Below are 13,589 nucleotides of genomic sequence, written 5' to 3' on the forward strand. Positions count from 1 at the left end.
TAAAAAAAGAACAAAAATTAATAGAAGAAAAAACATAAGAAGTATAAGAATTGATTATTAGCTCAATCTCTTAAATACCAAAAATATTTTCAAAAATAGAATATGTTCTAAAATTTTCACTCCAGAAAGTTTCTTATTCTATTCTTATCCTGTTCTTATTCTTATCCTGTTTTTGAAAAAAATGTCTTTAGAATTTAAGATAGTGCTAACAATCAATTCTTACTCTATCTCTATCTTAGTCTCATTTCCTTTATGTTTTATTTGCGACACTCTAATTTAAATATCTATTTTTTATAATATCTCCGTTCTTCTTTTATTATTACTTTTTTATTTTTACTTCTTTTACTACTCTTTTGCTCTCTGTCTATAATTGTTGAATTTTGATTATGATATATGCATAATTATAATCAAGATGAGAAATAAATTGAATACATCAATACATTTCACAATTTCTTTTTCAAAACTTCTTAATTTACAACAATACATTTTAATTAAAAAAAAATAATTTTCATGATAAAATTTCATGAAAAAATATAATAAATGTTAATAATTATATTTTGTATTTTTATATTTTTATATTTCTATATATATTTTATATAAATTTATATAAATTTTATTCAGAATGCTTTTCAAAATGAAAAGATTTAAGAAGTGAAATAAATTAAACTATAATAATTCTAGACATTGTAATATTGTAACTCAAATTTAAAATTGAAAAACTAAATAAAATTAAATTATAAATAAATTATATATATAAAAAAAAATTATATATTTAAAATATATATTTAAAGAAAAAAAAGAAGAAACAATAATAAATGCTTTATTTGTACATAATTTTACAGCAGTCTTTTTACTGAGTTTTAATAAGTATTAATTAAATAATTAAATAAATAAGTACAATATTATAAATAATTAGTAATCTTCTTCATCATAACCATATCCAAAATCATTCTCATTTTCTGATCCATGTTGTCCAAGCATTTCTCCAACAGTCATTTCTGTAGGATCAGCTTCAATATCCTCATCAACGTAATCATCTGTTTCATCTATGTATTTTATAAATATAAAATAGAATAATAATTAATTAAACAAAATAAAATTTAAATTTAAAAAAAATGTTGATAAATCAAAACTAATAATTTACCTATATCACAAGCATTCATTCTTGAAAGGGTAGATTCTGTTATGTCACTAATTTCTATGTCATCAGATGTTTGTATTTCTTCTTTTTTTGTTTGTTGAATCTGTGGTTTAACTAAATGAAATTTCTTTGTTATTGGTGTAATTGACTTATCTTGAATTTTCATTGAAATAGAAACATTAGATCTATATAAAAATAAAAAAAAGACAAGCATAAATATAATATTAATTAATATTTCTTCTAAAAAAAAAAATTAACATTAAAAATATTATATTAACATTTTACTAGAACTTGCTATATTATTTATTTCTATTTTTGATGGTTGAATTGGTTCTTCAATTTTTTGTTGCTCTTTAGTTGAAGTATTTAAATTCACATTTAAACTTTTTAATACTTCATAATTAATTTTTGATGATATTTTTTTTTCTTGTAACATTTTTTCAATTGCTTCTCCTAATAATATTAAAAAAATTTTAACAATTAACAAAAAATTAAACTATTAATATAATTCAATTTATGATTAATAATATTAATAATATTATACCTGCAGTATTTGCAGGAGCTTGACTCTTATTACGTTTAGTAGTTCGCCGTCGTTTCTTCTCAGGTTTACCTTCTTCTTTTTCTTTTTGCCGTTTTTCTTCTCTTTCTTTTTGTTGAATTAAATATTCAGCATTAACTTTATTCCATAAGTTATGTTTAAATTGCGCTTCTTTTTCAGACATAATATAACTATCTAATTCTTCATCATCTAAATCAGCGACGTCAATTTCTCCAGAATTCTAAAATAGAAAATAATAAATGTTAATAAATATTAATAATGTTAATAATAATTATTTTAATAGAATTAATTTTATTTACATTTTCAAAATTTATGTTTATTGAGTCTTTCGTTTCATTTTCTCGATTATTTGCTGATATTAATCCCATAGAAGCAATGTTTGGACCTTTAATATTGTAAATTTTATTAAATATGACATTTAGCATAATCGAAATTTATTAAATATTTTTATTTTTCTGTTTCATCCTTCTAAAATTAATTGAATTCTTACCGAGACCAATAATTAATCGATTATTTGCATTATTTAATTCAGAATTTTGAATTTCATTATCAGGATCATCTATATCGTTCTCAACGTAATTTTTAATTACATCTAAATTACTTTCTCTTATAAATCTATCAGTATCTTCTTTTTCTATAACAGCAGCTGAAAATTAATATTTTATTATTATTTATAATCAATTATATTTATTATAATTTATTTATAATCAAAAAGTAATTAACAACAACAAAATTTTTATTCTTCTAAAAAAATATTTAACAAATAATAATTGATTTTTAAATTATTATTACAATTACCATCTTTTCGTTTTTTTGCTTTTCCTAATCTATGATCTTCCAACTGTTTATCAATTTCAGCTTGCAATTCATTTATCTCTGTATCTATATTTTCTAACTAAAAAATAAAAATAAAATTAGAAAGAATTATATATATATTATATTAATATTATATATATATTGTACTATAAAATAAAAATATTTATACTCTTTGTAATCGTTCTCTATCTTTTTTTCGTGCTATTTTAAAAGCTGGAGGATCTTGTTCCTCTTCCAAATCAACCGTCATGAATTCTTCAAGAGTCAATGCGCTCGAAGGTGTATCACCAAATTCTATAAGTCTATAAATTTTAACATATAAAAAAAAATAGTTATTAATTTTAAATTTATTTAAAAATAAATTTATTTGAATATCTTTTACCTCTTACGTAATGTTGATTCATGGACTTTTACAATTTTTATAATATCCGTAGGTGATCTATTAAACTCGTGTAATCGAGCAGCCATTAGTAAAGCTAATCAAAAATTAATTTATTATAAGATTTAATTTAATTTCGTAATTTGATCTTTTTTTTTTTAATTAATTTAATGATTCGGTATTATTTTTAATATTTTACATTAATGTTTATATAAAAATTATATGTAAAATTTAAAAAATGAATTAAATTAAGATATAAATATTTATATGAAAATTAAAAAAAATTTAAATTATGAAAAAATTAAATTTTTTAATACCAGCGCCACATAATCCTGATGGTCTTCGTCCACTATGAATACTATCTCTTTTCATTCTTTGGACTATTCGTAGAGCTGTCATCGATACTTCATGAGTTTTTTCACCAAACTCCAATTTGTTTGCAAATCTCATAATATATAAACATGGATCTATAAAGGGAAAAAATATCAAAAATATAAAAAATTTAAAAATTTAACAATTTAAAAAATATATAAAATTAAAATATATTAAAATATAAATTTTTTACTTTTATTAAAATACAATGTATATAATATTATATTATATATCATATTAATTTTGTTCAAATTTTAACATAATAGATATAATATTATGTTTTACTTTTACCTAAATAAAAAAAGTAAGATGATAAAAAATATAAAATATAAGATAACATATAATTTTTATTTAAAATTTATTATAATAAGATGTATATTAAATATTCGTATATTAAATTATAAGTGAACACTGTCTGTCAAATGTACATACATATATAACTGCGCAGATCGAAATTTGCGTTTTTGAGAAACACCCGATATATGGACGCGCGTGCCCTAAGTTGCCTATCGACCGAAGTACAGAACTATCTAACCAGCGCCCGTCTGACATGGTGCCCATATAACTGAAATCCAAAATCGTTCTGTGTTGTAATTTAAGAAAAAACGGGCATCAAGTTTAAAAAGTGACAATGGCCATGTCAAATCTTTACTCGAAAATATCAACGAAGCCGATGAAACGATTCCAAGACAACGTCACAGTCAAACAGACTAATCCATGGTTAAATGGTGAGAGATAATTATAGATATAAATATACAAAAACATAATATGCATTTTAAATACTATCTATACATTTATTAAATTAAATATAAATAAATAAAAAATTAGTTATTTAAAATTACGTATTTTAATTTTTTTTAGAGAACATTGATGTTTTGCGCAATGTTTATACTTCAGTATATATAATAATATTTAATAATGTTTTAACAATGTATTTAATTTGAAATAAGTATACTTGATTTGAAAATAATTTCATTAAAAATAATTTCATTAAAAATAATTTTAATTAATGTAATTAGATATTGTAAATATTACATAAAGTATATATAAATATATTTTATAAATTAACATAACAATAAAATACATGAAATTTTATGATATATATATATAAATATTTATATTTTTTATAAAATAAATTTTAATTATTTTTTATAATTTTTTATTTAATTTTTTTTTCGTAAAATAATATATTTTTGTCAAATCAAAAAATATAAAAGAAATATTTTAAACATTTAATTTATTTTTAATTATATTATTTATATAGTATAAAAATTATAAAAAATTTATAAATTAATAAAAATAAATAATGATAAATTATTATGTAATTATATAACATAATAATTTATATTTTATTAAAATTATATAAATAATTGTATATATTTTTATAATTTTTAATTAATTAAATTTAATTAGATTTTATATATTTTAAATAATTTTTTTTACTATATTATTATAAAACATTTTCTATATTATTCTATATTATTCTATATTAATTATTCTGAAATAATTAATAATTATTTAAAAAAAATAACTATATTAATTATAGATAAAAAATATATTGATTCTGCAAATAATTTAAAATATGTAATACTAATAATACATATATTCATATACACATTTATTTGACATACGTATCACGTGCATACAAATCTACGAAATTATACGAATAAAAACGGAACAAACCGAGCTTAATACATATTATTCGAAGTTTTCATAGATGAAATTTACTAAGAGTATATGCTACGCCTATATGTATAGATACGTATTTATATATAGTTAAGTGTATATTTGTGGTGATAATATTTGAATATGAGAAGAAGTTTTGAAGCTATACTAAATAATAAATATTTACCATGTTGTAAAAAGTAAAATATTCTATTCAAAATTATTTTTAAACGTGTGGAATAATGTATACTAAGGGTAAAATATTCATGATTTTGTTTTGTGTTCGTTTTAATTAAAGCATCGCAAAAAAGTGATAAATTATACAACATCTTAAAGACAATATATAAAAATATAGATGTATGAAAAGAAGTTTAATTAATTATAAAATAAATAATCTTACTTAAACATTATTATCTTGTATAACCTCATCAATTTTTAATATATTTAATACATATAAAAAATTATGTTTCAAATGTATCAATACAATATAATTATAATACAATTTTTATAATTATATTATTTCTATTTTAAATATTTATTTATAATTAATAAATTTTTATAATATATTTTAACTTTAATTTTTACATAATGAATATTATAAATAAAAAAATATTTAAGAATATCACAATTTCATTAAGTTTTTATGGAATATATTAATTATGAATATGTTAAATTGTTTTAATGTAATAAAATAACAATTTTACAAAACTAATTTTAATTAATTTAACTATGATCATGTCATTTAATCATAAAATAATGAAGAATAGAAAAAAATTTTTAAATCTAAAATTTTGATGTTACATATATTTCAGCGGAATCACTGATTCCTGTATCAGATTCACCACCTACTGTAAGCCCATTATCTTCTTCCATTGTATTACAACGTGAAGGGACAATAAACCAACCACTAAGTGCACCTGCATCACCATTGTCTTCCTTATCATCTCCATTAGCACAATTAAATTTGTCATCACCTGAAGACTGTACACAAGATCCTAATTGGCAAGCAACAAAACCTACAGTTCGTGAACGAAATGCTGCCATGTTTAACAATCATTTGATGGCTGATATTATATTTATTGTTGGTAGTCCAGGTAATTCATAAAATCATTGAATGTATATTAATATTAGAAGTAATAAAAAAATAAAATAATATGTGAATTATATTAAATAACATTAAATATGATTTTTCATTATAGGTCATACACAAACCATACCAGCACATAAGTATGTTTTAGCTACTGGTAGTTCTGTATTTTATGCTATGTTTTATGGTGGATTAGCAGAAAATAAAAGAGATATAGAAGTACCAGATGTTGAACCTGCTGCTTTTCTTGCTCTATTAAGGTGAATATTTTAATTTTTATGATAATTAATTATTCACTACTTATTTCATAATTTTTTTTCAGATATATGTATTGTGATGAAGTACAATTAGAAGCTGATACAGTATTAGCAACACTTTATGTTGCTAAAAAATATATAGTCCCTCATTTAGCAAGAGCATGTGTTAATTATTTAGAAACAAGTTTAACAGCAAAAAATGCATGTTTACTTTTAAGTCAATCTCGTTTGTTTGAAGAACCAGATCTTATGCAACGTTGCTGGGAAGTTATAGATGCTCAAGTAAGTTTAAATAAAGGAATATTGAAATCTTTTACTTTTAATGATAATTTAAATGTAACATTAAAAAGTAAATCAAATTCCTCAAATTGTTTGAATAATAAATTAAAAGATTCTGAATATCAATTTATTCACAGAACAAAAAATAATAATTATGGAAATGTGAAGAATAGATTGTCGGTAGTATCTCATTGTTTCAGTTTATCTGAGAATAATTGTTGTAAATTTAACAATAAAAGATTATCATTTTCCCTATTTCGAACTCGAAGTGAACCTTATTTTGCAGATAATAAATTAGAAATTGAAGTAACACAAAATGTAACTTATGAAGATAATTTTATAGAGAAATATGAACATAGAAATGGTTATAACTTTTCTAAAATAACATGTAATATTAATCCAATAATTACTTAAATAATTTATATTTATTTTATACATTAAAAAATTTAAGACAGAATTACTTAAGATAAAATTGCTTATTTCTTTTTTAATGAAATTAATTAAATATAATTAAAAAGACTGATTGAAAAAAAAAACAAAATATATTTTTTAATTTTTAAAATATAATTTTACACACAATTAATTTATATATAAACTTAATAAAAATGTAATTCATTAATTATTAAAATTAAGAAAAATCAATATGCAATTTTACAATATACATTTTAACAAAATAATCTAAAATAAAATCATCTAACATGAATCTTCTTGTAATGTATATATATTGTATATTATATATTTGTTTAATTTATTTTTTACATATATATATGCTAATATATATATATATTATATATTTTAGCATACTATTAGTATTCATAAAACATTTAATTGTAATAAATTATTATAAAATTAAATTATATATTATTATTAAACTGTTCAATCAAATTAAAAATTTCCTAAAAAAATTATAAAATTAGTTTCTTACAATAAGAATAGTATTCTTGAGATAAATATTTAAAATATTTAAATTTTAAAAAAAAATTATTCTTATTTTTAAACTTTCTTTTATCATATAATAGAAATATTTATTTAAAAAATAATATTTATTTAAATAAATAATAATATTAATAAAATTATATTTTAATTTGAAATTCATTTTTATATATTTTTATATATATTTTTATAATATATCATTTTTATATATATAAATATATTTTTATATAATTTTAATAGATTTTAATTTTTTTATATTTTTTAATTTAAAAAAAAAAAATTTTTTAATTTTATTTGATATAAAATCAATATATAATGAATATAAAATTAATAAAAATAAATTCCTAAAGTAATAAATTTATTACTTATTAAGAAATTATATTTTTATTAAAATATTTGTATAAAGATAATATATATAAAATTTAATATAATTTAGGCAGAAATGGCACTAAGGTCAGATGGCTTTGTGGATATTGATATTCATACTCTTGAATCAGTGCTTTCTCGAGAAACACTAAACTGTAAGGAAATACATGTTTGGGATGCTGCATTAAGATGGGCTACTGCAGAATGTATACGACAAGAACTTGAACCTTCATCGGCAAATCAAAGATGTCTATTAGGTAAATATTTAATTTAAAATTTTAAATAAAAAAATTATAATATAATATATAATATTATTATATTATAATATTTTTTTTTTTATTCTAGGATCTGCTTTGTATTTAATTAGACTTCCTGCTATGAATTTAGAAGAATTTGCTAATAGTGCTGCCCAAACTGGAATTTTAACACAACAAGAAACAATTGATGTCTTCTTACATTTTACTGCTAGTAATAAACCTCAACTTTGTTTTCCTATTAAACCCCGACAAGGTTTAAAAACTCAAGTAAATATCATAAAATAAAATCATTTATTTAAATTTAATATGAAGTAATCATTCTATCATATATTTGTTTTATCATTCTATTGCAGGTATGTCATAGGTTTCAGTCATGTGCATATAGATCAAATCAATGGCGTTATAGAGGCAGATGTGATTCTATCCAATTTAGCGTTGACAAAAGGATATTTGTTGTTGGTTTTGGACTATATGGAAGCTCGTCTGGTGCTGCAGATTATAATGTTCGCATTGAACTTAAAAGATTGGGATGTATTTTGTCTGAAAATAGTACGAAATTTTTTTCTGATGGTTCGAGTAGTACTTTTCATGTATACTTTGAGAATCCAATTCAAATCGAACCAGAATGCTTTTATACAGCTAGTGTAATATTAGATGGAGGAGAATTGAGTTATTTTGGTCAAGAAGGCATGTCAGAAATAACAGTTGGTAATGTAAACTTTCAATTTCAATGCAGTTCGGAAAGTACGAATGGTACTGGTGTACAGGGCGGACAAATACCCGAATTAATTTTTTATGGACCGCCAGTAGATGACTGATGGAAATTTATTACAGAAATAATGGTTTAACTGATGGTCTCTAAAAACATGTACCTTAACATTGTTCAATATTTTATATAATTGTTAATTTGCGTATAATTTTTAAATCAATGACGAATTTTGTATAATAGAGACACTCTTAAATATCAAATATTTATATTTTAAATTTAATATAGAATCCTAATATGTGAATAATTCATAAAAAAAAGTTAATAGTTTTTTTTATTATAATTTTATAACTCTTGTTATTGTTTATCTAATATTTAAAAAATAATAATTTCTTTACTTATATTAAATTTTTTGTTTTATAATACATTAAATGCAAAATATAAATGATTTCTTAAAAACTTATTTTTATAAAACAAAAATAAAATATAATACATAAAATAATATTTATTTATACATCAAAACTAATAATAAAACTAAAAAGTATAAAAGATATTGTTTGGTAATTAATAAAATAAATATATTTAAATTAAAATTAAATTTTTTAAATTAATATTTTTTATAGAAGAGAGTGTGTCTATTACTATTTTTACATATTCACGTATTTTTTAATTTATTTATTTTTTTTTTTTTCGAAAAAAATTGTTTTTCGCATAATAAGTATTTGATGCATTATTTGTAAATATACAACTGAAGAATATAAAATATTTGTTAGATAACATATAGAAAAAAAAATGTAAAGATGATCTTTAAATTAATAGAAAATAATTGAGAAAGTTAATAAGTGCTATTTAAAAGGATTTACTATCTTAAAATTATTGTTAATAATGATATAAAAAAATATACAAGGATCAATTAATTTTTGAATCTATATTGTTATCACAATTAATTAATTTTCAATTGAAAAAATATATATATGATAACTTTCTTTTTAAAATAATTTAAAAATAATTTAAAATGAACAATGTAGAGCGTCATTTTATGAAAGAAGATTATATTGTTTTTACTTTTATTCGATGTATTCGCGTATTTTAGAACATGCCACAATTAATGAAAAATAATTTTAATCTATGTATAATATAATATTATGATTGAAACTGCCTATGAACAACAATATTTGTTTTCTATTTAATCATTATTTTATTTTTTATATTATATCAATAAGGAAAAAAGAAAATATATATTTTATTTTCCTCTTTAACTTCTTAAGTATTAATATATTGCAAAAGATGATTATTAAATTATTGAAAGAAATATTTAAGCATAGATCCTTAAAATAAAATAGCATTTTTATATACAATAAAAATCACAATATTTCATATAAACATTTTAAAATATTTCAAACATATTTATATAATTTTATAATTTAATCTTAATTAATCCTAATCCTAAAAAAAATAGAAAAAAAATTCTATAATTTCAAGATAAAATATATACATATAATATAAGTAATTATATTATAACTATAATTATCATTTTTTTTAAAGTAAACATTATATTGTATTTAATAATGCCATAGAATCTGGCATCAAATACAAAATAGTAACTACTATTTAAAAAAGTACAATGAATTGCAATATTTCAATAATAATAAAATGTACAAAACAATGCCTTCCTATTGTTAGCATGATTGGCAAGTGCCAAAAAAAAAAAAAAAATAATAAATAAATTTTGAATATAAATTAGTTTAAAATTGGTATTTAAAAAAAATGAATATCAATTATATGTTTTAAAATAATATTAAAATGTTCAAGTGAATAGTTAATTTGAATTTAAATTATTAATTTATTATTAATAAAGTAAGATATTTAGTTTCATTTTTTTAATTTAAATTTTTTAATGCTATTTAAAATTTCATTATTTAATATTATATATTAAATATTAAGGTATGAAAAATGTAATTGAAAATTTCTATATAAGCAATAAATCTAAATAAATATCTTATATAAGAATCTTATATAAAAATAGTGATCTTATATTGTATACTTATATATATATATATATAAAGTATATCATAAAGTATTTTAATACTTTTGAATTACTATTATAATAGAATTGACTGATATATTACATTATTTTTAAATAAACTGAAAACAAAACAAATATTGAAAACAATTTTAATATTATTGATCATTAAATTTTAATTTAATATAATATAATATAATATAATTTAATTTAATATAATATAATTTAATATAATATAAAATGATAATATGCATAAGAAATTATTTGTTTAATTTTATTATTTTAAAAACTAATAAATGTAATATTAATTAATATTTGTTAAAAATAATTTATAAAAATTTATATTTGAAAAATAAAGCAAATTAATTTAATTATCCTAAATCAAATTTTATTTTAAAAAATTTTTTTATTTTATAAAAAAAATATAAAAATTTATATTAATTATATAATAATATAAAAATATAAAAATATAAAAATTTATATTAACTATATAATAATTATAGTAACTTCAAAAATTTTAAATTGTTTAGTTTTAATTATTATGTATTTATTTATTATGTATTTATAATATAATATATCAATTTAAATTCAATAATAAAATTAAAAAATCATAAAATTTTCATCAAAAAATTGTAATTTTAACTAGTAAAATTTCATGAAAAATAATTATACAATAATCTACCTAAGATTATTAAGAAATAAAAATAGATATTATAAAAATTAAATATAAATTTTTTTATATCGATTTTTCTAAATTATTTATCATTATTTTATTGCACTAGATATGAAATATCACTACAAAATGTATTTAATGCATTTAATATAAAAAATAAAATAATATTGAAAGATTTTTATTTTTATAAAATAATATTCTATTTTTGAGTCATAGCAAAAAGAAAAATAAAAAAAGTTTGTATCATGCAAATTTATAAAATGCTCACCTACTGAAGGTATATTGATGCAAAGAGCTTGTGTAAACTTTAGATATGTGCGTCCCAATTCATGAACACAAATTTGAAGAACATCACTGATGTCAATAAGCATATCTAATTACTTAGTTAAGTATAAATCTAATTTTAAAAGTTATCATATTTAAAAAAAATTGAAATTATATATTAAAAAGATTTCATATTAAACCAAATATTTTATATTTAAAAATAGATATAAATTAACAAAAATAAATTTTAAAAATATAATTATAAGATCTTATTTTTCTTTTTAAAATTTAAAGGATACGTGCAGTGCCTTCTGTACGACAAGTAATATAAACACAAGCTGCATGATTATGTGCTTGTTTCCTTCCACGAGTTAATTGTCGATTCAATGCCATTTTATAAAAATTCATAGATGTATCAATACAATGTTGGTTTAATCTATTAAAAAAATAGAATATACAGGATATACAATATTTTATGAATTATATAAAAAGAATAATAAATAATTTAAATATAATAATATTCTTATAAAAAATAGAAAAAATTTACATACTGTAATTGCATACATAAATGAGTTATTCCTTTTTTTGCATTTTGCAATGTTATTTTTCTTGATTCTTTTCCATTGACATGATATGCTATAAATATAAAAATTATTAAATTTAATTTTTTAAAACGAATTTTATAAAAAATAAATAAATATATATAGAGAAAAAAATATATATAGAATAAGTAATATTTAATCATATTTTTTATGATAACATACTTGCTCCAAATCCTGTAGCTCCTCCAGTACTATCATTAGCAACAAATTGACCCAATACCATCATATTACCAGATGGTGTCTCTTTAAAAGCTGTTTCACTAACAATGAGTTGATCTTCTAATACAAATCCACATTCTGTACAGACTGCATCTCCCCGAGCTGGATCTGTCTCAATATCCGTAGATCCACAATTTCGACACTTACTTCCAGACATCTGTTAAAAGTTAATATTGTCATTTATAGAAAAATTTTTATTATTAAAAACATAAAATCATATTTATGGTAAAAATAATTTAATTTAAAATATATATGTATCAATTAATTAAAATATTGTATAAAGTAAGTAACTAATTTTTTAATGATTTTAAATGTTTTAAATATTCTTTAAAAAATCAAGATATTTATAAAAATAAATAGAAGAATTATTTTCATTATATTGAGAAATAATTTAAAAAAAATAATTTTGCATCATATTTTTAAATTATTCTCTATTCTTTATATTAATTATAGATTATTAAAACCATAATATATTAAAATTATAAATTAAATAACCATGTTAAGTAATGCCATGTTAAATAATATAACAAAATAATACTTACATTTTAATTTATGTAAGAATGCGAAGACTTAAAATAAATTTAATTTTTATCTTAATAGGTTAAATTGAAAGTACACATTGTCACAACATGACATAAAGGTTGAATGGATAGAAAAAAATAAGTGCATATACTAGCTTAGTTGATTTGCAACGCTTTCTATTGTATATCATGCAAATGTAGCTTTTGAAATAACATTGATTTTCATGTAATCATTTGTAACTACAATATATTAGAATTTAAAATAATTTCAATAATTGAATAAAAATAAAAAAATAATTTTGATTAACTTAATATATAATTTATTTTTGTACTATTTTAAATATAAAAATTATTATTTTTTTTAAATATATTTACAAAATAATTTTTCTCTCTCTCTAATATTAATTATTCAAAATAATTTAAAAATCTTCTTTTCTATATTATTATATTATAATTTAAATTTATTA

The 13,589-nt window shown here is 18.7% G+C and overlaps 2 protein-coding genes across 3 annotated transcripts; one reads left to right on the top strand and one right to left on the bottom strand.

The window, feature by feature from the left end:
• Nucleotides 1–804: 804 nt before the first annotated feature.
• Nucleotides 805–13,277, bottom strand: LOC122721081 (transcription factor IIIB 90 kDa subunit). Its single transcript, XM_043948331.1, has 15 exons — nucleotides 13,144–13,277; nucleotides 12,545–12,758; nucleotides 12,332–12,416; nucleotides 12,080–12,216; nucleotides 11,785–11,889; nucleotides 3,216–3,365; nucleotides 2,902–2,995; nucleotides 2,689–2,821; nucleotides 2,502–2,598; nucleotides 2,194–2,349; nucleotides 2,003–2,088; nucleotides 1,686–1,923; nucleotides 1,420–1,594; nucleotides 1,145–1,326; nucleotides 805–1,046 (listed from the first exon to the last, which is right to left on the bottom strand). Exons 2-15 carry the CDS (start codon nucleotides 12,756–12,758, stop codon nucleotides 913–915), a joined length of 1,986 nt encoding a protein of 661 aa, XP_043804266.1. The 5' UTR covers nucleotides 13,144–13,277; the 3' UTR covers nucleotides 805–912.
• On the top strand, nucleotides 3,715–9,116 carry LOC122721082 (BTB/POZ domain-containing protein 6-B). Of its 2 annotated transcripts, none has more exons than XM_043948332.1 (7): nucleotides 3,715–3,998; nucleotides 5,748–6,029; nucleotides 6,135–6,282; nucleotides 6,345–6,561; nucleotides 7,928–8,114; nucleotides 8,203–8,381; nucleotides 8,468–9,116. In XM_043948332.1, the coding sequence occupies exons 1-7, from the start codon at nucleotides 3,902–3,904 to the stop codon at nucleotides 8,930–8,932; spliced, it is 1,575 nt and encodes a 524-aa protein (XP_043804267.1). In that variant the 5' UTR covers nucleotides 3,715–3,901; the 3' UTR covers nucleotides 8,933–9,116. The 2 variants fall into 2 exon arrangements, with proteins under 2 accessions (XP_043804267.1, XP_043804268.1); XM_043948333.1 differs by lacking the exon at nucleotides 3,715–3,998 and adding an exon at nucleotides 5,057–5,190.
• Nucleotides 13,278–13,589: the final 312 nt, after the last annotated feature.

This window comes from Apis laboriosa, unplaced genomic scaffold, assembly GCF_014066325.1.
Source record: "Apis laboriosa isolate Shangri-la unplaced genomic scaffold, ASM1406632v1 scaffold13_cov153, whole genome shotgun sequence".
NCBI classification, from domain to species: Eukaryota; Metazoa; Arthropoda; class Insecta; order Hymenoptera; family Apidae; genus Apis; species Apis laboriosa.

What these genes read in the sequence shown, in the direction of transcription:
- LOC122721081 (XM_043948331.1), bottom strand. Translation starts at nt 12,758, where the DNA reads ATGTCTGGAAGTAAGTGTCGAAATTGTGGATCTACGGATATTGAGACA. An exon ending in CATTTATGTATGCAATTACA is followed by an intron (nt 12,217 to 12,331) that starts GTATGTAAATTT and finishes TTTTTTTAATAG; the next exon opens with ATTAAACCAACATTGTATTG. An exon ending in GAATCAACATTACGTAAGAG is followed by an intron (nt 2,822 to 2,901) that starts GTAAAAGATATT and finishes TAAAATTTATAG; the next exon opens with ACTTATAGAATTTGGTGATA.
- LOC122721082 (XM_043948332.1), top strand. Translation starts at nt 3,902, where the DNA reads ATGGCCATGTCAAATCTTTACTCGAAAATATCAACGAAGCCGATGAAA. An exon ending in GGGAAGTTATAGATGCTCAA is followed by an intron (nt 6,562 to 7,927) that starts GTAAGTTTAAAT and finishes AATATAATTTAG; the next exon opens with GCAGAAATGGCACTAAGGTC. An exon ending in AAATCAAAGATGTCTATTAG is followed by an intron (nt 8,115 to 8,202) that starts GTAAATATTTAA and finishes TTTTTATTCTAG; the next exon opens with GATCTGCTTTGTATTTAATT.